Below are 25,629 nucleotides of genomic sequence, written 5' to 3'. Positions count from 1 at the left end.
GTAGGATTTTACATAATTTATCTGCATTTTATTGCATGAAATAAGTATTTGATCACCGACCAACAAGGAAGAATTCTGCCTCTCACAGACCTGTTAGTTTTTCTGTAAGAAGCCTCCTACTCTGCACTCATTACCTGGATTAATTGCACCTGTTTGAACTCCTTACCTGTATAAAAGACACCTGTCCACACACTCAATCAATCACACTCCAACCTCTCCACCATGGCCAAGACCAAAGAGCTGTCTAAGGACACCAGGGACAAAATTCTAGACCTGCACAAGGCTGGGATGGGCTACAGGACAATAGGCAAGCAGCTTGGTGAGAAGACAACAACTGTTGGCACAATTATTATAAAATGGAAGAAACACAAGATGACTGTCAGTCTTCCTCGGTCTGGGGCTCCTTACAAGATCTCGCCTCGTGGGGTAAGGATGATTCTGAGAAAGCTCAGGAATCCGCCCAGAACTAAACGGGAGGACCTGGTGAATGACATGAAGAGAGCTGGGACCACAGTCTCAAATATTACACACTACGCTGTCATGGATTAAAATCCTGCAGGGCACGCAAGGTTCCCCTGCTCACGCCAGCACATGTTCAGGCCTGTTTGACGTTCGCCAATGACCATCTGGGTGATCCAGAGGAGGCATGGGAGAAGGTCATTTGGCCAGATGTTTGTTTTTTTTTGGTATCAACTCCACTCGCCCTGTTTGAAAGAAGAAGGATGAGTACAACCCCAAGAACACCGTCCCAACCATGAAGCATGGAGGAAGAAACATCATACTTTGGGGGTGCTTTTCTACAAAGGGGCCAGGACGACTTCACCGTATTGAAGGGAGGATGGATGGGGTCATGTATCGCGAAATTTTGCCAATAACCTACTTCCCTCAGTAAGTACATTGAAGATGGGTTTTGGCTAGGTCTTCCAGAATGACAATGACCAGAAACACACAGGCTGCGCAACTAAGGAGTGGCTCCGTAAGAAACATTTCAAGGTCCTGAAGTGGCCTAGCCAGTCTCCAGACCTGAACCCAGTAGAAAATCTTTGGAGGAGCTGAAACTCCATGTTGCCCAGCAACAGCCCCGAAACCTGAAAGATCTGGAGAAGATCTGTATGGAGGAGTGGGCCAAAATCCCTGCAGCAGTGTGTGCAAACCTGGTCAAGATCTACAGGAAACGTCTGACCTCTGTAATTGTAACAAAGGTTTCTGCACCAAATATTAAAGTTCTGTTTTTCTATTGTATCAAATACTTATTTCATGGAATAAAATGCAAATTATGTAACAATCATACAATGTGATTTTCTGTTCTTTATGTTTAGATTCTGTCTGTCACAGGTGAAGTGACCTACGATAAAAAAAACAAATCTCTCCATTCTGTGTAGGTGGGAAAACTTGCAAAATCGGCAGCGTATCAAATACTTATTTCCCCCACTGTATGTCATAAGTGAAGCTACGTGTTCTACAGATCAGAGGCTGGGGGCATTGGATCACTGCCTGCTCCCCCCGCTGTGACTAGGTAATGAAGCAGGTTATCTGATGGAGAGCAGACATGGAGGGTGCACACAGAGGAATTCACAGGTAGCTGTGATTGTCGGAGAACCATCTGGGCCGGTAGAGGTGTCCTGTATGCCCCCCCACTGGCATATAGGTGGTACACGAGGGGGCATCATATTTGTTAGCTGGCGACCCCCAGGGGTGCGGTATCTCCCTGAATTGTGGATCTATCTTATTCATGTGTGAGATGTACAGAACGCTGGCTGTCCGGTAAGATGACGCCATATTGTTTCTCTAGGAGGTTCCTGAGGAAATAGATGACCCAGAGCAGAAATAAGGGTTGGAACCGAATCTACCGAATATCCGGCTCAGACCCCAGGAGAAGCATCGAGTGTTGCCGATCTGTCCATATTTCCGGCGGCGCTCTCCTCCACCAGAAGCGCTCACGGATCCAGGTCGTCAGCGGTATCTGGATTTATCCCTCTTACTTTACACTGCTCTGTGTCTTTGTATTCTTCCATCTGTTCTAACCTTTTTACGTGCTGCACTTCTTTTTGCATTTTAAGTGTAACCCTTGGGAAAGCTTGGTGTTGTGTACGTGTGCTGACCGAGGCAGGCGTCTCGCTGGCCTGGTAATACGAGGACTGGCGGCAGCGTAGAGAGTGGCGTGGATGTGGGCACCGGCTGTGGGGGGGACCTCAGCTCAATCTTGGCCTATTGCCATAGGCGAGTGGACGAGTGACTGGGACGCAGAGCCCCTCTTTATAGTCGCGTCCGGGGCAAGTATGTCGTGATCAGACACAAGACCGCGCCCCGTATGCCACCGCGCCCCGCACACCACCGCCTGTCTACAGTGAGAGTTGTCAGCCCGGCCCCCCGGTGATGACATCACTGATATAATAATATTGTACCATAAACCAGTCGTGGATTCTGACGCTTCAGTTCCTGGACAATGTCCACGACCCGGGCCAAGAACGAGGAGTCACGAGTGTAACCTGCATCACAGAGACAAGTGTCAGAGTCCAGCATGGAATCAGAGAGGAACGGACGCGGAACGCGCACAGGGGGACGGACGCGGGACGCACACAGGGGGACGGACGCGGGACGCACACACCACACACAGGGGGACGGACGCGGGACGCACACACCACACACAGGGGGACGGACGCGGGACGCGCACACCACACACAGGGGGACGGACGCGGGACGCACACTCCACACACAGGGGGACGGACACGGGACGCACACTCCACACACAGGGGGACGGACACGGGACGCACACACCACACACAGGGGGACGGACGCGGGACGCGCACTCCACACACAGGGGGACGGACGCGGGACGCACACAGGGGGACGGACGCGGGACGCACACACCACACACAGGGGGACGGACGCGGGACGCACACACCACACACAGGGGGACGGACGCGGGACGCGCACAGGGGGACGGACGCGGGACGCGCACACCACACACAGGGGGACAGACGCGGGACGCGCACACCACACACAGGGGGACGGACGCGGGACGCGCACACCACACACAGGGGGACGGACGCGGGACGCACACACCACACACAGGGGGACGGACACTCCACACACAGGGGGACGGACGCGGGGCGTACACTCCACACACAGGGGGACGGACACTCCACACACAGGGGGACGGACGCGGGACGCGCACACCACACACAGGGGGACGGACGCGGGACGCGCACACCACACACAGGGGGACGGACGCGGGAAGCGCACACCACACACAGGGGGACGGACGCGGGACGCGCACACCACACACAGGGGGACAGACACGGGGCGTACACTCCACACACAGGGGGACGGACACGGGGCGTACACTCCACACACAGGGGGACGGACACTCCACACACAGGGGGACGGACACTCCACACACAGGGGGACGGACACTCCACACACAGGGGGACGGACACTCCACACACAGGGGGACGGACACTCCACACACAGGGGGACGGACACTCCACACACAGGGGGACGGACACTCCACACACAGGGGGACGGACACTCCACACACAGGGGGACGGACACTCCACACACAGGGGGACGGACACGGGACGCGCACACCACACACAGGGGGACGGACGCGGGACGCGCACACCACACACAGGGGGACGGACGCGGGACGTACACTCCACACACAGGGGGACGGACACGGGACGCACACACCACACACAGGGGGACGGACGCGGGACGCGCACTCCACACACAGGGGGACGGACGCGGGACGCACACAGGGGGACGGACGCGGGACGCACACACCACACACAGGGGGACGGACGCGGGACGCACACACCACACACAGGGGGACGGACGCGGGACGCGCACAGGGGGACGGACGCGGGACGCGCACACCACACACAGGGGGACAGACGCGGGACGCGCACACCACACACAGGGGGACGGACGCGGGACGCGCACACCACACACAGGGGGACGGACGCGGGACGCACACACCACACACAGGGGGACGGACACTCCACACACAGGGGGACGGACGCGGGGCGTACACTCCACACACAGGGGGACGGACACTCCACACACAGGGGGACGGACGCGGGACGCGCACACCACACACAGGGGGACGGACGCGGGACGCGCACACCACACACAGGGGGACGGACGCGGGACGCGCACACCACACACAGGGGGACAGACACGGGGCGTACACTCCACACACAGGGGGACGGACACGGGGCGTACACTCCACACACAGGGGGACGGACACTCCACACACAGGGGGACGGACACTCCACACACAGGGGGACGGACACTCCACACACAGGGGGACGGACACTCCACACACAGTGGGACGGACACTCCACACACAGGGGGACGGACACTCCACACACAGGGGGACGGACACTCCACACACAGGGGGACGGACACTCCACACACAGGGGGACGGACACTCCACACACAGGGGGACGGACACTCCACACACAGGGGGACGGACACGGGACGCGCACACCACACACAGGGGGACGGACGCGGGACGCGCACACCACACACAGGGGGACGGACGCGGGACGTACACTCCACACACAGGGGGACGGACACGGGACGCGCACAGGGGGACGGACGCGGGACTCACACACCACACACAGGGGGACGGACGCGGGACGCGCACACCACACACAGGGGGACGGACACGGGGCGTACACTCCACACACAGGGGGACGTACACGGGACGCGCACACCACACACAGGGGGACGGACGCGGGACGCGCACACCACACACAGGGGGACGGACGCGGGACGCGCACACCACACACAGGGGGACGGACGCGGGACGCGCACACCACACACAGGGGGACGCGGGACGCACACACCACACACAGGGGGACGGACGCGGGGCGTACACTCCACACACAGGGGGACGGACGCGGGACGCACACACCACACACAGGGGGACGGACGCGGGGCGTACACCACACACAGGGGGACGGACGCGGGACGTACACTCCACACACAGGGGGACGGACACGGGGCGTACATCACACACAGGGGGACGGACGCGGGACGCACACACCACACACAGGGGGACGGTCGCGGGACGCGCACACCACACACAGGGGGACGGACGCGGGACGCGCACTCCACACACAGGGGGACGGACGCGGGACGCGCACACCACACACAGGGGGACGGACGCGGGACGCGCACACCACACACAGGGGGACGGACGCGGGACGCGCACACCACACACAGGGGGACGGACGCGGGACGCGCACACCACACACAGGGGGACGGACGCGGGACGCGCACACCACACACAGGGGGACGGACGCGGGACGCGCACACCACACACAGGGGGACGGACGCGGGACGCGCACACCACACACAGGGGGACGGACGCGGGACGCGCACACCACACACAGGGGGACGGACGCGGGACGCGCACACCACACACAGGGGGACGGACGCGGGGCGCACACTCCACACACAGGGGGACGGACGCGGGGCGCACACTCCACACACAGGGGGACGGACACGGGGCGCACACTCCACACACAGGGGGACGGACACGGGGCGCACACTCCACACACAGGGGGACGGACACGGGGCGTACACTCCACACACAGGGGGACGGACACGGGGCGTACACTCCACACACAGGGGGACGGACACGGGGCGTACACTCCACACAGGGGGACGGACACGGGGCGTACACTCCACACACAGAGGGACGGACACGGGGCGTACACTCCACACACAGGGGGACGGACACGGGGCGTACACTCCACACACAGGGGGACGGACACGGGGCGTACACTCCACACACAGGGGGACGGACACGGGGCGTACACTCCACACACAGGGGGACGGACACGGGGCGTACACTCCACACACAGGGGGACGGACACGGGGCGTACACTCCACACACAGGGGGACGGACACGGGGCGTACACTCCACACACAGGGGGACGGACACGGGGCGTACACTCCACACACAGGGGGACGGACACGGGGCGTACACTCCACACACAGGGGGACGGACACGGGGCGTACACTCCACACACAGGGGGACGGACACGGGGCGTACACTCCACACACAGGGGGACGGACACGGGGCGTACACTCCACACACAGGGGGACGGACACGGGGCGTACACTCCACACACAGGGGGACGGACACGGGGCGTACACTCCACACACAGGGGGACGGACACGGGGCGTACACTCCACACACAGGGGGACGGACACGGGGCGTACACTCCACACACAGGGGGACGGACACGGGGCGTACACTCCACACACAGGGGGACGGACACGGGGCGTACACTCCACACACAGGGGGACGGACACGGGGCGTACACTCCACACACAGGGGGACGGACACGGGGCGTACACTCCACACACAGGGGGACGGACACGGGGCGTACACTCCACACACAGGGGGACGGACACGGGGCGTACACTCCACACACAGGGGGACGGACACGGGGCGCACACTCCACACACAGGGGGACGGACACGGGGCGCACACTCCACACACAGGGGGACGGACACGGGGCGCACACTCCACACACAGGGGGACGGACACGGGGCGCACACTCCACACACAGGGGGACGGACACGGGGCGCACACTCCACACACAGGGGGACGGACACGGGGCGCACACTCCACACACAGGGGGACGGACACGGGGCGCACACTCCACACACAGGGGGACGGACACGGGGCGCACACTCCACACACAGGGGGACGGACACGGGGCGCACACTCCACACACAGGGGGACGGACACGGGGCGCACACTCCACACACAGGGGGACGGACACGGGGCGTACACTCCACACACAGGGGGACGGACACGGGGCGTACACTCCACACACAGGGGGACGGACACGGGGCGTACACTCCACACACAGGGGGACGGACACGGGGCGTACACTCCACACACAGGGGGACGGACACGGGGCGTACACTCCACACACAGGGGGACGGACACGGGGCGTACACTCCACACACAGGGGGACGGACACGGGGCGTACACTCCACACACAGGGGGACGGACACGGGGCGTACACTCCACACACAGGGGGACGGACACGGGGCGTACACTCCACACACAGGGGGACGGACACGGGGCGTACACTCCACACACAGGGGGACGGACACGGGGCGTACACTCCACACACAGGGGGACGGACACGGGGCGTACACTCCACACACAGGGGGACGGACACGGGGCGTACACTCCACACACAGGGGGACGGACACGGGGCGTACACTCCACACACAGGGGGACGGACACGGGGCGTACACTCCACACACAGGGGGACGGACACGGGGCGTACACTCCACACACAGGGGGACGGACACGGGGCGTACACTCCACACACAGGGGGACGGACACGGGGCGTACACTCCACACACAGGGGGACGGACACGGGGCGTACACTCCACACACAGGGGGACGGACACGGGGCGTACACTCCACACACAGGGCGCACACTCCACACACAGGGGTACGGACACGGGGAGTACACTCCACACACAGGGGGACGGACACGGGGCGTACACTCCACACACACGGGGACGGACACGGGGCGTACACTCCACACACACGGGGACGGACACGGGGCGTACACTCCACACACACGGGGACGGACACGGGGCGTACACTCCACACACACGGGGACGGACACGGGACGCACACACCACACACAGGGGGACGACATTGGATGCAGAGACCACACACAGAGATGGACACGTGTCGTGCACACCACACACCCTCAAGGGACGTGCACACCACACAGTGACAAACACGGGACCCAAACACCACACAGGAAGAGACACAAGACCAGTGCACAAGACACAGGGACTGTCACACGAGACAGTCCCACATTTATCACGTTATATGATGTGTCTGGCGGAGTACACACAGATCACATGACATGGTCACCTGTCAGGACATAGTCATACTGAGTGACCCCATTCAGCCTCAGCCCCTCGTACACCTCCTGCAGCTCCTCCGCGTTTAGTACCTGCCCCTTCCAGTGTGTGTATCCTGAAACGGTGAAAAGACACATCCGTGAGTGAGAGGATAAACCCCCAAAGAGACTGCTCATCACACTGCACTCACCCGTGTGGTTGGAGAACTGCACAGAATTTATAGTGTCCACCTCAAACCCCAAAATCTGCAGGAAATAAGAGAGGATGAATCAACGATGGGCACGAAAACGTATGCGGGAAGTAGGTAAAGGACCAACGACAGCCAATGAATAAAATAGGGAGACGGTCGGAAACATGCAGAAGGAAGAGGAGTAGTGTAACGACACAGCATTTATACTTAATTAGACCAGACGTATATGTCAGTAGGTCAGGAGACATAGAGCACTGTTCATATGAGCCTGAAAGTTCACTTTTGAATTGATATTTAGCCTTGGGAGACGGGGATGCAGGGTAACTGAACAATTGAGGTTTGCTAAAATGTTGATTACCCATTGTATCAGTCCATACGGTTTGCTGACCTGCAAACATTGATGGACAAACTGTGCAGATTGATTGAATACTCGAACAATGAGAGTTGACATCATCCCACGTTCCCCCTGACCTGTTGATGATGGCCTGGTGTGGGTATAAAAATGGACCTCTATCCTTCTGCAGAGAGACTCTACAGAAAAAGAGGCAAGGCACAGAGGGAATACAGATTTGAGACTCTACAGGACACCCAGCTTAAGGGACCACGGCCCCAGATGGTGGAATACAGATCTGCTCCATTGACAATCACTGACCCCATGGAAACGTTTGTAGAAGCCAGGTTGGGGGACAATCAAGTCATCATGCCACGTACTTCAATGGACTGTCAGCTTCCTAAGCTTGTTGTTACCTCCTCTATTTGGGTGCCCGCCAAAAGCGGGGTGTCACTGGTGGGGGAAGTTGGCCCAGGAAGCCCTGAAGTGGCAGTTGCTCTAATCCTGGCAAGTCAGCGGAAGGGTGAAACTCTGTAATTTGCATCATCTTGTGTACTTGCTTGGACTGTACTGTGTGTTATTGTCTCTTGGTGGTTCAATAAAGTATTGCCATACTATTTTACCCTCACCCTGTGTTGTCTGAGTAGTATTCTGTCCACTGGAAAGGAGAGCGGGATGAGCCCTGGTCCATGCGGTCTTCCTAGAGACAGCAAGGTGAGTGGACGAGAGCACCCACTGACCCCAGTGTCTCCACAGGCAACCGACCACACCCATTGGGAAAGAAGAGCGAAGGGGGCGGCCGACCACAGCCATCGGGAAAAAGGAGAGAACGGGGCGGCCGACCAAAGCCATCAGGAAATATAAGGGAAGGGGGCAGCCGGCCACGGCCAGAGGGAGGAGGAGGGAAGATGGCAGCCGGCCACAACCAGAGGGAAAGAGGAGGGAAGATGGCAGCCGGCCACAGCCAGTGGGAGAGAGGAGGGAAGATGGCAGCCGGCCATAGCCAGAGGGAAAGAAGAGAGAAGGGGGCAGCCGGCCAAAGCCAAAGAGGCGGCCGGTCACAGCCAGAGGGAAAGAGGAGGGAAGGGGGCGGCTGGCCACAACCAGAGGGAAAGAGGAGGGAAGGGGGTAGCCAGCCAAAGCCAGAGGGCAAAAGGAGAGAACGGGGTGGCCGACCAAAGCCATAGGGAAAAAGGAGGGAAGGGGGCGGCCGGCCACAGCCAGAGGGAGAGAGGAGGGAAGATGACAGCTAGCCACAGCCAGTGGGAGAGAGGAGGGAAGATGGCAGCCGGCCATAGCCAGAGGGAAAGAGGAGAGAAGGGGGCAGACGTCCACAGCCATCGGGAAAGAAGAGAGAAGGGGGCAGCCGGCCAAAGCCATCGGGAAAGAGGAGGGAAGGGGGCAGCCTGTCACAGCCAGAGGGAAAGAGGAGGGAAGGGGGCGGCGGGCCACAAACAGAGGGAAAGAGGAAGGAAGGGGGCAGCCAGCCAAAGCCAGAGGGAAAAAGGAGAGAACGGGGCGGCGGACCAAAGCCATCAGGAAAAAGGAGGGAAGGGGGCGGCCGGCCACAGCCAGAGGGAAAGAGGAAGGAAGGGCGCAGCCAGCCAAAGCCAGAGGGAAAAAGGAGAGAACGGGGCGGCCGACCAAAGCTATCGGGAAAAAGGAGGGAAGGGGGCGGCCGGCCACAGTCAGAGGGAAAGAGGAAGGAAGGGGGTAGCCAGCCAAAGCCAGAGGGAAAAAGGAGAGAAAGGGGCGGCCGACCAAAGTCATCGGGAAAAAGGAGGGAAGGGGGCGGCCGGCCACAACCAGAGGGAAAGAGGAAGGAAGGGGGTAGCCAGCCAAAGCCAGAGGGAAAGAGGAGGGAAGGGAGTGGCCGGCCACAGCCAGAGGAAAAGAGGAAGGAAGGGGGCGGCCAGAGCCAGAGGGAAAGAGGAGGGAAGGAGATGATTTCAGGGAAAAGTGGTGGGGAGCAGCTGCAGGAAAAAGCTCACAACAGCAAGGAGAATACAAGGGAAAGGGGAATGCCAACCACAGAAATGGGGGAAGATGAGGAAGCACATGTATAGGCACATTCCCTTTACAGCCTTGCATTCCTACATTTATCCACACTTTATTACACCATTCTACATTTCCCACATCTGCAGTGCTTACACCCATGATCTGTTAACAGCCGCCTGCACCCCCACGTTACTCCCGTCACCCCCAACTCTTGTCAACCCCACGTTGATCCTGTCACATTGTCAGAATTCCTGTTGTCCTTCTACCGTTTGACTATTAGTGGCTGTTGTAGTTCACCTTAATAATTGTGCTGCAATCCCACTCCTTACCACTGGAGGCTGCCGTTGTGTTCTGCAACTGCCCTTTACTAAGATGGCAGATTCTGAACCCGTGGGATCCATCTTGTTTCCTGTTTGGGCCTACTTAAAGCTGCATGGATCTCTCTCACTCATTGCTTGAGTATTATGTCTAGCGGTTAGCCTAATCTCATTCAGACCGAAACGTCAAAATTATTTTCATACACTATACTCTACTTCTAAATAAATCTTTCAAAGAGTGGCGGATTACACATTCTTTGATCAATTTGTAGTCATTTATCTGGATGATATACTAATCTTAGATATCTAATTCTGCAGAATAACAGCAGAATCATGTGAAAACTGTGCTGGAGAGTCTAAGAACCCACCATCTTTATATTAAGCTGGAAAAATGTGAGTTCCATCAAACAGATCCAGTTCTCGGGCTATATAATCTCTACTCAAGGATTGCAAATGGACTCTAGCAAGATTCAAGCCATCACTGAGCGGCCAACGCCAAAAAACATGAAGGAAGCCCAACGATTTGTGGGGTTTGCCAATTTTTAAAGACGTTCCATTAAGAATTTTTCAGGTATAATAGCACCAATCACTGAATTAACAAAAGTAAGGCATATCGTTTGTTTGGTCTCCTCAAGCACAAGATGCTTTTTCTTGCCTGAAGATGAAGTTCATCACAGCTCCTATACTAATTCATCCCAATCCTGAACATGCCTTTATTGTAGAAGTGGATGCTTCGGATGTTGCAGTAGGGGCCCTTCTATCACAAAGAACAGGAACAAAAGATTTGCATACATTTTTCCAGAAATTTGACCGTGTCAGAGAAGAATTATGATGTGGGGAACAAAGAGCTCTTAGTTATCATTGCTGCTTTCAAGGAATGGAGACAGCGTCTAGAAGGAGCAGCTCAACAAAGTGTTGTTCTAACTGTCCATTGTAACCTTGAATTTACCAGGTCTGCCAAATGTTTGACCCCCTGCCAAGCTCGATGGAGCCTCTTTCTTAACCGATTCAACTTTGTTATCTCTTACAGACCTGGCTCCCGTAACAGTAAGGCCATACTTTATTTAGGATGTTCTCCAAAGATCCTTCTACAGGAGCACAACCACCAACTATTCTGCCTGAGTCCAACTTCCTGGGGCTTGATCCATAACAAAGACTTGCTGGAAGATATATGAGAAGCATATGACAGAGACTCATTTACCAGATGATATATCTCTTACCTTTCAAAATAAAGTATGGACTCATAATCATTGCATCCATGATCCAGAAACTGTGAGACACAGTATTAAAACTAATCCATGACTCTAAAGTTAGCAGGACACAAAGGAATTTAAAAAAAACACAAGAATTTCTGTCTCGTTTCTTTTGGTGGCCCAATTGCCAAAAAGAAGTTAAAGAATATGCATCTTCCTGTAGCATCTGTGCCATGTATAAAACTCCCCGCACATCACCAATAGGATTATTGGAGCCTTTGAAAATTCCATCTTGTCCTTGGGGCGCTATATCTATGGACTTTATTGTGGAACTACCCGTTTCAAAGAGAAAGAGTTCAACCTAGTCGTGGTGGACCGACTCACCAAAGCAGCATATTTTGTCCTGTGCTGGTTTACCGCCTGCTGATCTTGTAATTCAAGATGCGTTTCGTCTTCATGGGGTCCCAGATGAAGTAGTCTCTGATGGTGGAACACAATTGACATTGAGATTCTGGAAGAATTTTTGTGCAGCATTGGACATTGATGTCCGCTTATCTTCTGCATCCATCCCCAATCTAATGGTCAGACTGAAAGCACAAACCAAACCTTAGAGCAATATCTCAGATGCTACATGTGTCATCTCCAGGATGACTGGGTTGATTCGCTTCGTATGACAGAATTTTCATACAACAATTCTCGAAATGCTTCGACCAAACAAACACCATTCTTCACAAATTCTGGGTAGAATCCAAGGTATCCTTCCTAATATTCCCAGAGAAACGCCTATCCCTGCTGTCACCGACAGAATACAATCCCTGCAACAGAATCTGGAAATGCTAAAAGACACTTTAAGAATTGCCCAGGAGAAATATAAGGAAGCAGAAGATATATCTCGCAGACCTTCTCCAAGCTTCCTAGTGGGTGATGAAGTATGGCTTTCCACCAAGAATTTGAAACTCCATATACCCTCACCAAAACTGGGTCAAAAATGTAGTGGTCCTTTTAAAATAATAGGACGAGTTAGCTCAGTAGCCTTTCGCCTTCAACTTCCCAGAACAATGAAGATACATCCAGTCTTTCAGGCCTCCTTACTAAAGCCATTAGTTCCAAATCCTTTTCCAGGGCGCCGTCTGCCTCCTCCTGATCCTATTGAAGTGGATGGGAAAGAGCATTACACAGTTGAAAAGGTCCTGGATTCCAGAATATTCAGAAACAAGTTGCAGTATTTAATAAAGTGGCAAGGGTACGGCCCTGAAGATAACTCCTGGGAACCTGTGGAAAATATCAATGCTCCTCGACTGCTTAAAGAGTTTCACTAAAAATACCCACATTAACCAAGCCAAGCATCGTCCAGAGGCCGCTGCTGAAAGGGGGAGTAAAGTCAGGAATTCTGCAGTCCTTCTACAGTTGACCATTTGTGGCTCCTATAGTTCACCTTAATAATTGTGCTGCAATCCCAATCCTTACCACTGGAGGCTGCTGTTATGTTCTGCAATTGCCCTTTACTAAGATGGCAGATTCTGAACCTGTGGGATCCATCTTGTTTCCTGTTTGGGCCTACTTAAGCCGCATTGAACTCTCACTCATTGCTTGAGTATTGTGTCTAGCGGTTAGCCTAGTTGCAGTCTCCAGCTCCTGAACATTCTTACCCAGACTGTTCTCACCTATCTACGGACTGTTTCCTACAACTCCTTTTGCTAACTCCAAGAACTTCTACTACCGCTTACTGTTCCTGCTCCTTCGGCCACTGGTTTCTACGCCCGTATCATAACACACATACACCCCCATGTCACTCCTGTCACCCCCACGCCATTCCAGTCACAAACACCCCCACATTGCTACTATCACATATACCCTCATGCCGCTCCCGTCAGCCCCACATCGCTCCCGTCACATATAACTCCCGTCGCTCCTGTCAGCCCCACGTTGCTCCTGTCACAAACAAGTCCATGTCGCTCCTGTCAGCCCCCATGTCGCTCCTGTTACATACACCCACACATCGCTCCTGTCACACCCACGTCGCCCCTGCCACATACACCCCCACGTCGGTCTTGTCATACACTCCCACATCACCGCTGTCACATACACCCCCACATTGATCTTGTCACATACACCCCCACGTCGCCCCTGTAAAATACAACTGTCACGGGGTCCTTCTCCAACATCACACAATCAACAGAGCAAGAGAAGATTGAACAATTCCAAGACCTTTATTATAGGCAAAACTGAAAGGTCCATAAACAATCCACAACACAGAGGATAATATTGTCCAGAAATACAAATGCAGTCCGGTAACTGGATAAATGTCCCGGGAGATGAGAGTCCAACAATCCAGCAGACAGAGGATAAAATAGTCCATGTGCTTCTCCATATATATTCCTCCAGCAGTATTTCCAGTCATCCAGGTTTCCCCCATTCTCCCTGACATGCTGTCCTCACGTCATTGTACCACACAGAATCTCCCCCGTGTCTCTCCTGGCTGTGATATTTAAAAAGTCCCTTCTCCTCATTCACAGTTCAGGGTGGGAGGAGGCATTGTTGGTCCTTCCATTGCTTTACAAAATCAACAAGCTGGCCTGGTTCAATATGTCATTAGCATATTATCAAACAGCATTATTCACTGACCCTGTGCACAGATAACAGTACAATAAGCTGTGGGAGCTGATATCAGATGATAAATAACAGCTATTCATCAATTAACCAATATCAACTCATCCTACAAGAGAAGTCAACATTAGAGGGACAGAGAGCAACAAGATAACATTAGAGGGACACAGAGCAACAAGAGAACACTATGAAAATCAGTAAAATATAAATATACACAAAATGATACCCACATATCATATCACACACCATCACAACAACCCCACGTAGCTCCTGTCATACACCCCCACGACGCTCCTGTCACCCCGTCGCTGTCATACACTCCCACGTTGCTCCTGTCACCCCCCTGTCACGGGTGTATCAGAGGTGATAGTCGCCCTGCAGTTGGTTGCAGGAGATCTCTACGTTTGGCATTACAGACATCTTCTTAGAGGAGAGGCTGTCTCTAGGACCTAGCGGCTACCTCCCTCTGGTAATTAGCTCTCTACCTGGGTGTATATATAACTGGTGTGTCTGAGAGGGAGGTGCCGCCTATATTCATTTCTACTTGTGAAGGCTTAGCAAGAGCAGTACTTCGTCCTCTCTGGAGCTTGAGGCCAAGTTCGCATTTGTCAGGAGTCTAAAGCTAAGCATTCTCCCCCTGTTCGTCTACCCTTGTTGTCTATAGAGTTCAGTGGAGCTTGACTAGTGCTCATCTTCTCCCATCCATAGCCATAGCCATAAACCAGAGAAAGCATGCATGCGGCGATTGCTGAAGAGGCAATATAGGGGCGGTAGTTGAGACAGGGTGACACTAGACACTAGGAGGTCTCCACTTCCCCCTTTCCCTAGTGTCTGGGCTACCTTTCCCTCTGTGTTGCACTGTCTTTCCCACACCTGGCGTGACATTATAGCCGTCCGAGCACGTTTTAAAAAGGAAAAAAAAAAACTGACATTTTTTTTCTGTGTGTTTTTGGGCGTGCACATTTTTTTCCTTTCTCCCTTGGTATGGGGATCAGTTGCAAAGCGGCTGAACAGGCTGACTCTGGAAGTGAATGACCTCTGTGGTGAGGTACAGCAGCAGCATCAGCGGGTACAGGTCGCTAATGTGGGGGTCTCAGCAGGTAGGCCTGTCCAGCCTGAACCCAAGGTTGCCCTCCCTATTGCAGGGAGATCCTCAGTCGTGGGCGTTTTCTTTACCGCAGGACTCGATTTGTCTCCATTCTGTGGAGGGGTTTTCGGGGCTCTGGCCCTCATCTATGATGACCCTGACAGTCGCCTTGGCTGAGTCCAGGCTACGTCGTCTTCAGCAGGGGATTCGGTCAGTGGAAACGTAGTTCGGAATTCCGTAAATGGGCGACGGAGTCCAAATGAAATGACTCAGCCCTTAGAAGACAATTTTGTGAGGGGCTTACTGAAAAGGTTGAAAGTTGCCTTGGCTGTGTATGAAACCCATTAGTCCTTGGAGGCTGCCATGTCTTTGGCCATACGTCTTGATAGATGTCTTCGGGATAGATGGGTGAGACCACTTTCTCCGGGGCCTTCTTGTCGGGGTTGTGTACCTCTGCCAGGGGAGCGATCTGGGGTGAACAAGAAGTAGTGGGGAAGGTGGAGAAACCCATGCAGTTAGGGGGTGCCTCTACATCATACATCTCCCCAGAGATTCGTAAGAAAATAGGCGTATTTTTTTGTGGGAAAAAGGGACATTTTGTTGGGACATGTCCTTCAATTCCTAAACAAAAGGAGACTCAATTAACTCTTGGTAGTCTGGAGTTGGATAAACTAGGGGTGCATTTGTGGCCAAACTGCAGTTCCCGCTTTGTCCTGACAACTGAGGTGGTGCTAGAGAGCAAAACCAAGAAAATTTCTGTGTTTGTTGACAGTGGAGCCGGGGTCAGCATGGTTGATGTTGAGTTTGTGAAAACTCATGGTCTTGCTTGCTGTGCTTTAGCTGAACCTATTTCCATCTTTGTCATTGACTCAGCTTGCACAGAAAGCATTTACTCAGATTGTACATAATGTAAAACTGAGTGTGGGGTCAGTTCATTGTGAAATAATTCCTTGCTATGTTCTGGACAATCTTCCCACACCGATTGTCTTGGGTGTACCTTGGCTTGTTAAACATTATCCGCTGGTGGATTGGCAAACCGGGGAGATTATAGAATGGAGAGATTACTGTCATGAGAACTGTTTAGATATTTCCCTTGCTACTGTCTCTACGGTAATTTTACCCGCTTTTCTGTCTGGTTTTGAGGACGTTTTTTCTAAAAGGGGGTGTCAGGATTTGCCTCCTCATCGGGCTTATGACTGTCCTATTAACCCCCGGAGCTAAACTACCGAAGTCCAGACTGTATAATCTTTCTGGCCCTGAGAGACAAGCCATGAAGGATTTGATTACAGAAAGTCTGGAGAAGGGACATATCAAATACTCATCTTCAACCGTGGCAGCAGGGTTCTTCTTTGTGAAGAAAAAAAGATGGTGGTCTATGTCCATTTTTAGATTTCCGGGAATTAAATCAAATTACCATCCGTGATCCATACCCTCTTCCTCTAATTCCTGATTTATTCAGCCAGGTTGTGGGAGCTAAGGTATTCTCCGAGTTGGATTTAAGGGGAGTCTACAATCTGGTTAGAATCAGAGAAGGGGATGAATGGAAGACAGCGTTCAATACCCCGGAAGGACATTTCCAGAGTCTGGTTATGCCTTTTGGTTTGACCAATGCACCTGCGGTGTTACAGCATTTCATAAATGATATTTTCCATCATTTGGTGGGGAGGTTTGTGGTGGACGATATTTTGGTTTACTCACCTACTTTCGAGACTCATTGGGGGCATGTTAAGCAGGTGCTCCAGATATTAAGGGATAACAAACTCTATGCCAATCTGGAAAAATGTGTTTTCACTGTTCAGGAGGTGCAGTTTTTGGGGTACTTGTCATCTTCGAGTTCTCGGATGGATCTGGAGAAGATCCGCGCAGTTCTTAACTGGGAACGTCCCGAGAACCTGAAGGCTCTACAACGTTTTCTGGGATTTACTAATTTTTATCGGAAATTCATCCAAAATTACTCTGTTATAGTGAAACCCCTTACTGACATGACTAAGAAGGGGTCTGATTTTTCCAAATGGTCGGATGCTTCCCTCCAGGCTTCTTCTTCCTTAAAGAATCATTTTTGCCACTGCACCTATACTCAGTCAACCCGATGTTTCCCAACTCTTTATTGTGGAGGTTGATGCGTCGGATGTCGGGGTTGGGGCTGTGTTGTCTCAGGGTTCGTCCCCTGGTAAATGGCGTCCATGCGCCTTCATTTTTAAAAAATTGTCTTCGGCTGAGAGAAATTATGACGTAGGTAATAGGGAACTTTCGGTGATCAAATTGGCGTTCGAGGAATGGCGACATTGGTTGGAGGGGGCTGTCCATCCTATTACTGACCATAAGAATCTGTCATATCTCCAGTCAGCTAAACGTCCCAACCCTAGGCAAGCCAGATGGTCCCTGTTTTTAACTAGGTTCAATTTTGTTGTCACTTTTCATCCATTGGTCAAAAATGTCAAGGCTGATGCTTTGTCCCAGAGCTTCCCTGGTGGTGGGGACCATGAGAACCCTGCCCCGATATTACAGAAAGGGGTAGTCAATTCGGCACTTTATCCTGAACTGGAGGGTGAGGTGTTGGAGGCTCAGGGGGACGCCCCTGCCTCCAGGAAAGTTATTTGTATCATCTAATCTGCGCCGCAAAGTAATTAAAGAACATCATAACATAGTGCTTGCTGGGCATCCAGGTGGTAAGGCAAGCGCGGACCTCCACTCTCGTCGTTTTTGGTGGCCGGGGTTGCATCGGGTTGCGATTGAACACGTAGCTGCTTGTAGTATTTGCGTGCAGTCTAAGGTTTCGTACACCCGTCCGTCTGGTACTCTTCTTCCGCTACCTATCCTTAATAGGCCATGTACACACTTGTCCATGGATTTTACTACTGACCAACCGGTTTCTGCAGGCAAAACTGTAATTTTGGTGGTTGTAGACAGGTTCAGTAAAATGGTTCACTTTGTCGCATTGCCTGCACTCAAAATGCCAAGACACTTGCTCAGGCGTTCATAAATGAGATTGTGGTGTCGGATCGGGGGACCCAGTTTGTTTCCAAGTTTTGGAAGCCATTCTCTTCTCGGCTGGGGGTGCAGCTGTCCTTTTCCTCTGCCTTCCACCCTCAGTCGAATGGACAGACCGAGCACGTCAATCAGAACTTGGAGACCTACCTCAGGTATTTTGTCTCCGAAAATCAGGAGGATTGGGCATCCTACCTACCGCTGGCAGAATTTGCCATTAATAATCATCGTCAAGAATCCACTGGCAGGTCACCGTTCTTCGGTGCATACGGTTATCACCCACAGTTTGGTACCTTTAGTGGGGAGGAGCTTCAGGAGTGCCTGAGGAGGAACGGTTTGCTTTGTCGCTCTCCTCGGTATGGCAGGGTGTTCTGAGTAATTTAAAGACCATGGGAGACTTTTATAAACATATGGCTGACAGAAAATGCTTGCCAGGTCCGGACCTGAAAGTGAATGACTTTGTGTGGTTGTCTACAAGGAATATAAGATTGAAGGTTCCTTCTTGGAAGCTGGGACCTAGGTTTATTGGTCCCTATAAAATAACCGCCGTCATTAACCCAGCAGCGTTTGTCTTGAACTTCCTCAGGCTCTTAAAGGGGTTGTCCGGTACTTTTAAAAATCTGCCAATGTGTTTTAATGATACATAGAAGCTTCTTTCTAATTAGCTCCTGGTGCTGTTTCTGCCTGTGGGAGGCGCTATCGGTGGCCGCTCACAGGCAGCACGTGACCCCCCGCTGACGTCACATCAAGTGAGGCGTGACTCGGTGCTGGGGTCCCCGCGGTGTGTGCTGGGTTGTGGGCAGGGTTATTCCCCGCGTCACACCCAGCATCCACCACGCGCTTTCCCAATGAATGGGGACAGGGAAAGCGCGCGGTGGATGCCGGGTGTGATGCGCGGGGTAACCCCGCCCACAGCCTAGCAGCCACCAGTGGAACGTGGAAGAGGGACCCTCGGCTGCAGCCTGGACTTGTCGTGACGTCAAGATGTTAGAGCCGGCTGCAGCCGGGGGTCATGTGCTGCCTGTGAGCGGCCACCGATAGCGCCTCCCACAGGCAGAAACAGCACCAGGAGGTAATTAGAAAGAAGCTTCTATTATTCATTAAAACACATTGGCATATTTTTAAAAGTACCGGACAACCCCTTTAAGGTCCACAATGTGTTCCACAGGTCCTTACTCAAAAAGTATGTGGAACCTCTTGAGCCCTCACCTCTACCGCCGCCCCCAGTAATGGTTGATGGTAATCTACAGCTCCAAATTTCGAGGATTGTAAATTCTCGTCTCCAACGTCGTTCTCTACAATACCTGGTGCACTGGAAAGGCTATGGTCCAGAGGAGAGGATGTGGGTTTCAGCGTCAGAGGTGGACGCTACCAGATTGTTTTGCTCATTTTACACCTCTTTTCCTGAGAAACCCGGTCCTGAGTGTCCAGAGGCCACTCGTAGAGGGGGGGGGTACTGTCATGGGTGTATCAGAGGTGACAGACAGTGGGTTGCAGGAGATCTCTACGTTTGGCATTGCAGACCGCCTCTTAGATATGAGGCTGTCTTTAGGACTGAGTGGCTACCTCCCTCTGGCTAATTAACTCTCTACCTGGGTGTATATATACCTGGTGTGTCTGAGAGGGAGGTGCCAGCTATATTCATTTCTACTTGTGAAGGCTTAGCAAGAGCGGTACTTCGTCCTCTCTGGAGTCGTCTAAAGCTAAGCATTCTCCCCATTTGTCCTCCCTTGTTGTCTATAGAGTTTAGTGGAGATCGACTAGCGCTCATCTCTTTCCTTCCCTAGCCTTAGCCACATGCCAGGGAAAGGCAGGGCGAGGCAAGCGTGCGGCGATTGCTGAAGAGCCAATACAGGGCCGATAGTTGAGACAGGGTGACACTAGACCAGACTAGGGGGTCTCCACTTCCCCCTTTCCCTCTTCGTTACACTAAATCTTTCCCACACCTGGCGTGACAACCCCCCACGTCGCTCCCGTCACACGCGCCCACGTCGCTCCCGTCACACGCGCCCACGCCGCTCCCGTCACACGCGCCCACGCCGCTCCCGTCACACGCGCCCACGCCACTCCCGTCACACGCCCCCACGTCGCTCCTGTCACCCCCTCGTCGCTCCTGTCACCCCCTCGTCGCTCCTGTCATGCACCCCCGTCGCTCCTGTCATGCACCCCCTCGTCGCTCCTGTCACCCCCTTGTCGCTCCTGTCACCCCCTCGTCGCTCCTGTCATACACCCCCTCGTCGCTCCTGTCATACACCCCCTCGTCGCTCCTGTCATACACCCCCACGTCGCTCCTGTCATACACCCTCGTCGCTCCTGTCACCCCCTCGTCGCTCCTGTCACCCCCACGTCGTTCCTGTCAACCCCACGTCGCTCCTGTCACTCCCTCGTCGCTCCTGTCACCCCCTCGTCGCTCCTGTCACCCCCACGTCGCTCCTGTCACCCCCACGTCGCTCCTGTCACTCCCTCGTCGCTCCTGTCACCCCCTCGTCGCTCCTGTCATGCACCCCCTCGTCGCTCCTGTCATGCACCCCCTCGTCGCTCCTGTCACCCCCTCGTCGCTCCTGTCATACACCCGCTCGTCGCTCCTGTCACCCCCACGTCGCTCCTGTCATGCACCCCCTCGTCGCTCCTGTCACTCCCTCGTCGCTCCTGTCATACACCCCCTCGTCGCTCCTGTCACCCCCTCGTCGCTCCTGTCATACACCCCCTCGTCGCTCCTGTCATGCACCCCCTCGTCGCTCCTGTCATGCACCCCCTCGTCGCTCCTGTCATGCACCCCCTCGTCGCTCCTGTCATGCACCCCCTCGTCGCTCCTGTCATGCACCCCCTCGTCGCTCCTGTCATGCACCCCATCGTCGCTCCTGTCATGCACCCCCTCGTCGCTCCTGTCATACACCCCCTCGTCGCTCCTGTCATACACCCCCTCGTCGCTCCTGTCACCCCCTCGTCGCTCCTGTCACCACCTCGTCGCTCCTGTCACCACCTCGTCGCTCCTGTCATACACCCCCTCGTCGCGCCTGTCACCCACTCGTCGCTCCTGTCATGCACCCACTCGTCGCTCCTGTCATGCACCCCCTCGTCGCTCCTGTCACCCCCTCGTCGCTCCTGTCATACACCCCCTCGTCGCTCCTGTCACCCCCTCGTCGCTCCTGTCATACACCCCCTCGTCGCTCCTGTCATACACCCCCTCGTCGCTCCTGTCATACACCCCCTCGTCGCTCCTGTCATACACCCCCTCGTCGCTCCTGTCACCCCCTCGTCGCTCCTGTCATACACCCCCTCGTCGCTCCTGTCACCCCCTCGTCGCTCCTGTCAGCCCCTGGTCGCTCCTGTCACCACCTCGTCGCTCCTGTCATACACCCCCTCGTCGCTCCTGTCACCCCCTCGTCGCTCCTGTCACCCCCTCGTCGCTCCTGTCATACACCCCCTCGTCGCTCCTGTCAGCCCCTGGTCGCTCCTGTCACCACCTCGTCGCTCCTGTCATACACCCCCTCGTCGCTCCTGTCATACACCCCCTCGTCGCTCCTGTCACCCCCTCGTCGCTCCTGTCATACACCCCCTCGTCGCTCCTGTCAGTCCCTCGTCGCTCCTGTCACCCCCTCGTCGCTCCTGTCATGCACCTCCTCGTCGCTCCTGTCACCCCCACGTCGCTCCTGTCACTCCCTCGTCGCTCCTGTCATGCACCTCCTCGTCGCTCCTGTCATACACCCCCTCGTCGCTCCTGTCACCCCCTCGTCGCTCCTGTCACCCCCTCGTCGCTCCTGTCATACACCCCCTCGTCGCTCCTGTCATACACCCCCTCGTCGCTCCTGTCACCCCCTCGTCGCTCCTGTCAGCCTCTCGTCGCTCCTGTCACCCCCTCGTCGCTCCTGTCACCCCCTCGTCGCTCCTGTCACCCCCTTGTCGCTCCTGTCATACACCCCCTCGTCGCTCCTGTCACCCCCTCGTCGCTCCTGTCATGCACCCCCTCGTCGCTCCTGTCACCCCCTCGTCGCTCCTGTCATACACCCCCTCGTCGCTCCTGTCACCCCCTCGTCGCTCCTGTCACCCCCTCGTCGCTCCTGTCACCCCCTCGTCGCTCCTGTCATGCACCTCCTCGTCGCTCCTGTCACCCCCTCGTCGCTCCTGTCACCCCCACGTCGCTCCTGTCATGCACCTCCTCGTCGCTCCTGTCACCTCCTCGTCGCTCCTGTCACCCCCTCGTCGCTCTCCCAGGTCTCCGGTACCTGCAGCGGGAAGGAGGCCGCCTTGTTGCCCACATATCCCCTGACCACGTGACTCTGGATGGAGAGGACCCGACACTCGGCAGCCGCGGGGTCCTCCATGACCGGACACTGCAGAGGCTGCGAGGACAGGAAGAACCGGGGCAGCCGAGGAGGAGGAGGGACCGGGGAGGAGGCGGAGACCCCGGGAGAGGAGGCGGAGACCGGAGAGACAAACCGGGAGCTCACAGAGAGCTGCACAGGGAGATCACCCTGTAATGTACAGACAGAGAGAGAGAGGAGATCACCCTGTAATGTACAGAGAGAGAGAGGAGATCACCCTGTAATGTACAGAGAGAGAGAGGAGATCACCCTGTAATGTACAGAGAGAGAGGAGATCACCCTGTAATATACAGAGAGAGAGAGAGGGTAGATCACCCTGTAATGTACAGAGAGAGAGGAGATCACCCTGTAATATACAGAGAGAGAGAGAGGAGATCACCCTGTAATGTACAGAGAGAGAGAGGAGATCACCCTGTAATGTACAGAGAGAGAGAGGAGATCACCCTGTAATGTACAGAGAGAGAGGAGATCACCCTGTAATATACAGAGAGAGAGAGAGGAGATCACCCTGTAATGTACAGAGAGAGAGAGGAGATCACCCTGTAATGTACAGAGAGAGAGAGGAGATCACCCTGTAATGTACAGAGAGAGAGAGAGAGGAGATCACCCTGTAATGTACAGAGAGAGAGGAGATCACCCTGTAATGTACAGAGAGAGAGGAGATCACCCTGTAATGTACAGAGAGAGAGAGGAGATCACCCTGTAATGTACAGAGAGAGAGAGGAGATCACCCTGTAATGTACAGAGAGAGAGGAGATCACCCTGTAATGTACAGAGAGAGAGAGGAGATCACCCTGTAATGTACAGAGAGAGAGAGGAGATCACCCTGTAATGTACAGAGAGAGAGAGAGAGGAGATCACCCTGTAATGTACAGAGAGAGAGGAGATCACCCTGTAATGTACAGAGAGAGAGGAGATCACCCTGTAATGTACAGAGAGAGAGAGGAGATCACCCTGTAATGTACAGAGAGAGAGAGGAGATCACCCTGTAATGTACAGAGAGAGAGAGAGAGGAGATCACCCTGTAATATACAGAGAGAGAGGAGATCACCCTGTAATGTACAGAGAGAGAGGAGATCACCCTGTAATGTACAGAGAGAGAGGAGATCACCCTGTAATGTACAGAGAGAGAGAGAGGAGATCACCCTGTAATGTACAGAGAGAGAGAGGAGACCACCCTGTAATGTACAGAGAGAGAGAGAGAGAGAGGAGATCACCCTGTAATGTACAGAGAGAGAGAGAGGAGATCACCCTGTAATGTACAGAGAGAGAGAGGAGATCAACCTGTAATGTACAGAGAGAGAGAGGAGATCACCCTGTAATGTACAGAGAGAGAGGAGATCACCCTGTAATGTACAGAGAGAGAGAGAGGAGATCACCCTGTAATGTACAGAGAGAGCGAGGAGATCACCCTGTAATGTACAGAGAGAGAGAGGAGATCACCCTGTAATGTACAGAGAGAGAGAGAGATCACCCTGTAATGTACAGAGAGAGCGAGGAGATCACCCTGTAATATACAGAGAGAGAGAGAGGAGATCACCCTGTAATGTACAGAGAGAGAGAGGAGATCACCCTGTAATATACAGAGAGAGAGAGGAGATCACCCTGTAATGTACAGAGAGAGAGAGGAGATCACCCTGTAATATACAGAGAGAGAGAGAGAGGAGATCACCCTGTAATGTACAGAGAGAGAGAGAGGAGATCACCCTATAATGTACAGAGAGAGAGAGAGAGATCACCCTGTAATATACAGAGAGAGAGAGAGGAGATCACCCTGTAATGTACAGAGAGAGAGAGGAGATCACCCTGTAATGTACAGAGAGAGAGGAGATCACCCTGTAATATACAGAGAGAGAGGAGATCACCCTGTAATGTACAGAAAGAGAGAGAGGAGATCACCCTGTAATGTACAGAGAGAGAGAGAGGAGATCACCCTGTACTGTACAGAGAGAGAGGAGATCACCCTGTAATATACAGAGAGAGAGAGAGGAGATCACCCTGTAATGTACAGAGAGAGATAGGAGATCACCCTGTAATGTACAGAGAGAGAGGAGATCACCCTGTAATATACAGAGAGAGAGGAGATCACCCTGTAATGTACAGAGAGAGAGGAGATCACCCTGTAATGTACAGAGAGAGAGGAGATCACCCTGTAATGTACAGAGAGAGAGAGAGAGGAGATCACCCTGTAATGTACAGAGAGAGAGAGGAGATCACCCTGTAATGTACAGAGAGAGAGGAGATCACCCTGTAATGTACAGAGAGAGAGAGAGGAGATCACCCTGTAATGTACAGAGAGAGAGAGAGAGGAGATCACCCTGTAATGTACAGAGAGAGAGGAGATCACCCTGTAATGTACAGAGAGAGAGAGAGAGAGGAGATCACCCTGTAATGTACAGAGAGAGAGAGAGAGAGAGAGGAGATCACCCTGTAATGTACAGAGAGAGAGAGAGGAGATCACCCTGTAATGTACAGAGAGAGAGAGAGAGGAGATCACCATGTAATGTACAGAGAGAGAGAGGAGATCACCCTGCAATGTACAGAGAGATAGAGAGAGGAGATCACCCTGTAATGTACAGAGAGAGAGAGGAGATCACCCTGTAATGTACAGAGAGAGAGAGAGGAGATCACCCTGTAATGTACAGAGAGAGAGAGGAGATCACCCTG

The 25,629-nt window shown here is 54.2% G+C and overlaps 1 protein-coding gene across 1 annotated transcript in view; it reads right to left on the bottom strand.

Annotated features, from left to right (window-relative positions):
• PDXK (pyridoxal kinase) overlaps positions 1-23,051 on the bottom strand; it is a 37,363-nt gene extending 14,312 nt beyond the window's left edge. Inside the window, exons 1-4 of the mRNA XM_073668807.1 lie at positions 22,864-23,051; positions 8,117-8,171; positions 7,937-8,041; positions 2,406-2,489 (exon numbers count right to left, since the gene is read on the bottom strand). Coding sequence (XP_073524908.1) covers positions 2,406-2,489; positions 7,937-8,041; positions 8,117-8,171; positions 22,864-22,962 — 343 coding nt within the window. The 5' untranslated portion in view covers positions 22,963-23,051. The remainder of the gene's footprint in view (positions 1-2,405; positions 2,490-7,936; positions 8,042-8,116; positions 8,172-22,863) is intronic.
• Between the last annotated feature and the right edge of the window lie 2,578 nt (positions 23,052-25,629).

The sequence above is a fragment of the Phyllobates terribilis genome, unplaced genomic scaffold, assembly GCF_046119375.1.
Source record: "Phyllobates terribilis strain yellow unplaced genomic scaffold, ASM4611937v1 Scaffold_2__4_contigs__length_985480577, whole genome shotgun sequence".
Classification (NCBI taxonomy): domain Eukaryota; kingdom Metazoa; phylum Chordata; class Amphibia; order Anura; family Dendrobatidae; genus Phyllobates; species Phyllobates terribilis.
The sequence above is the reverse complement of the archived record's forward strand: the minus strand, read 5'-3'. Positions and strand labels throughout refer to the sequence as shown.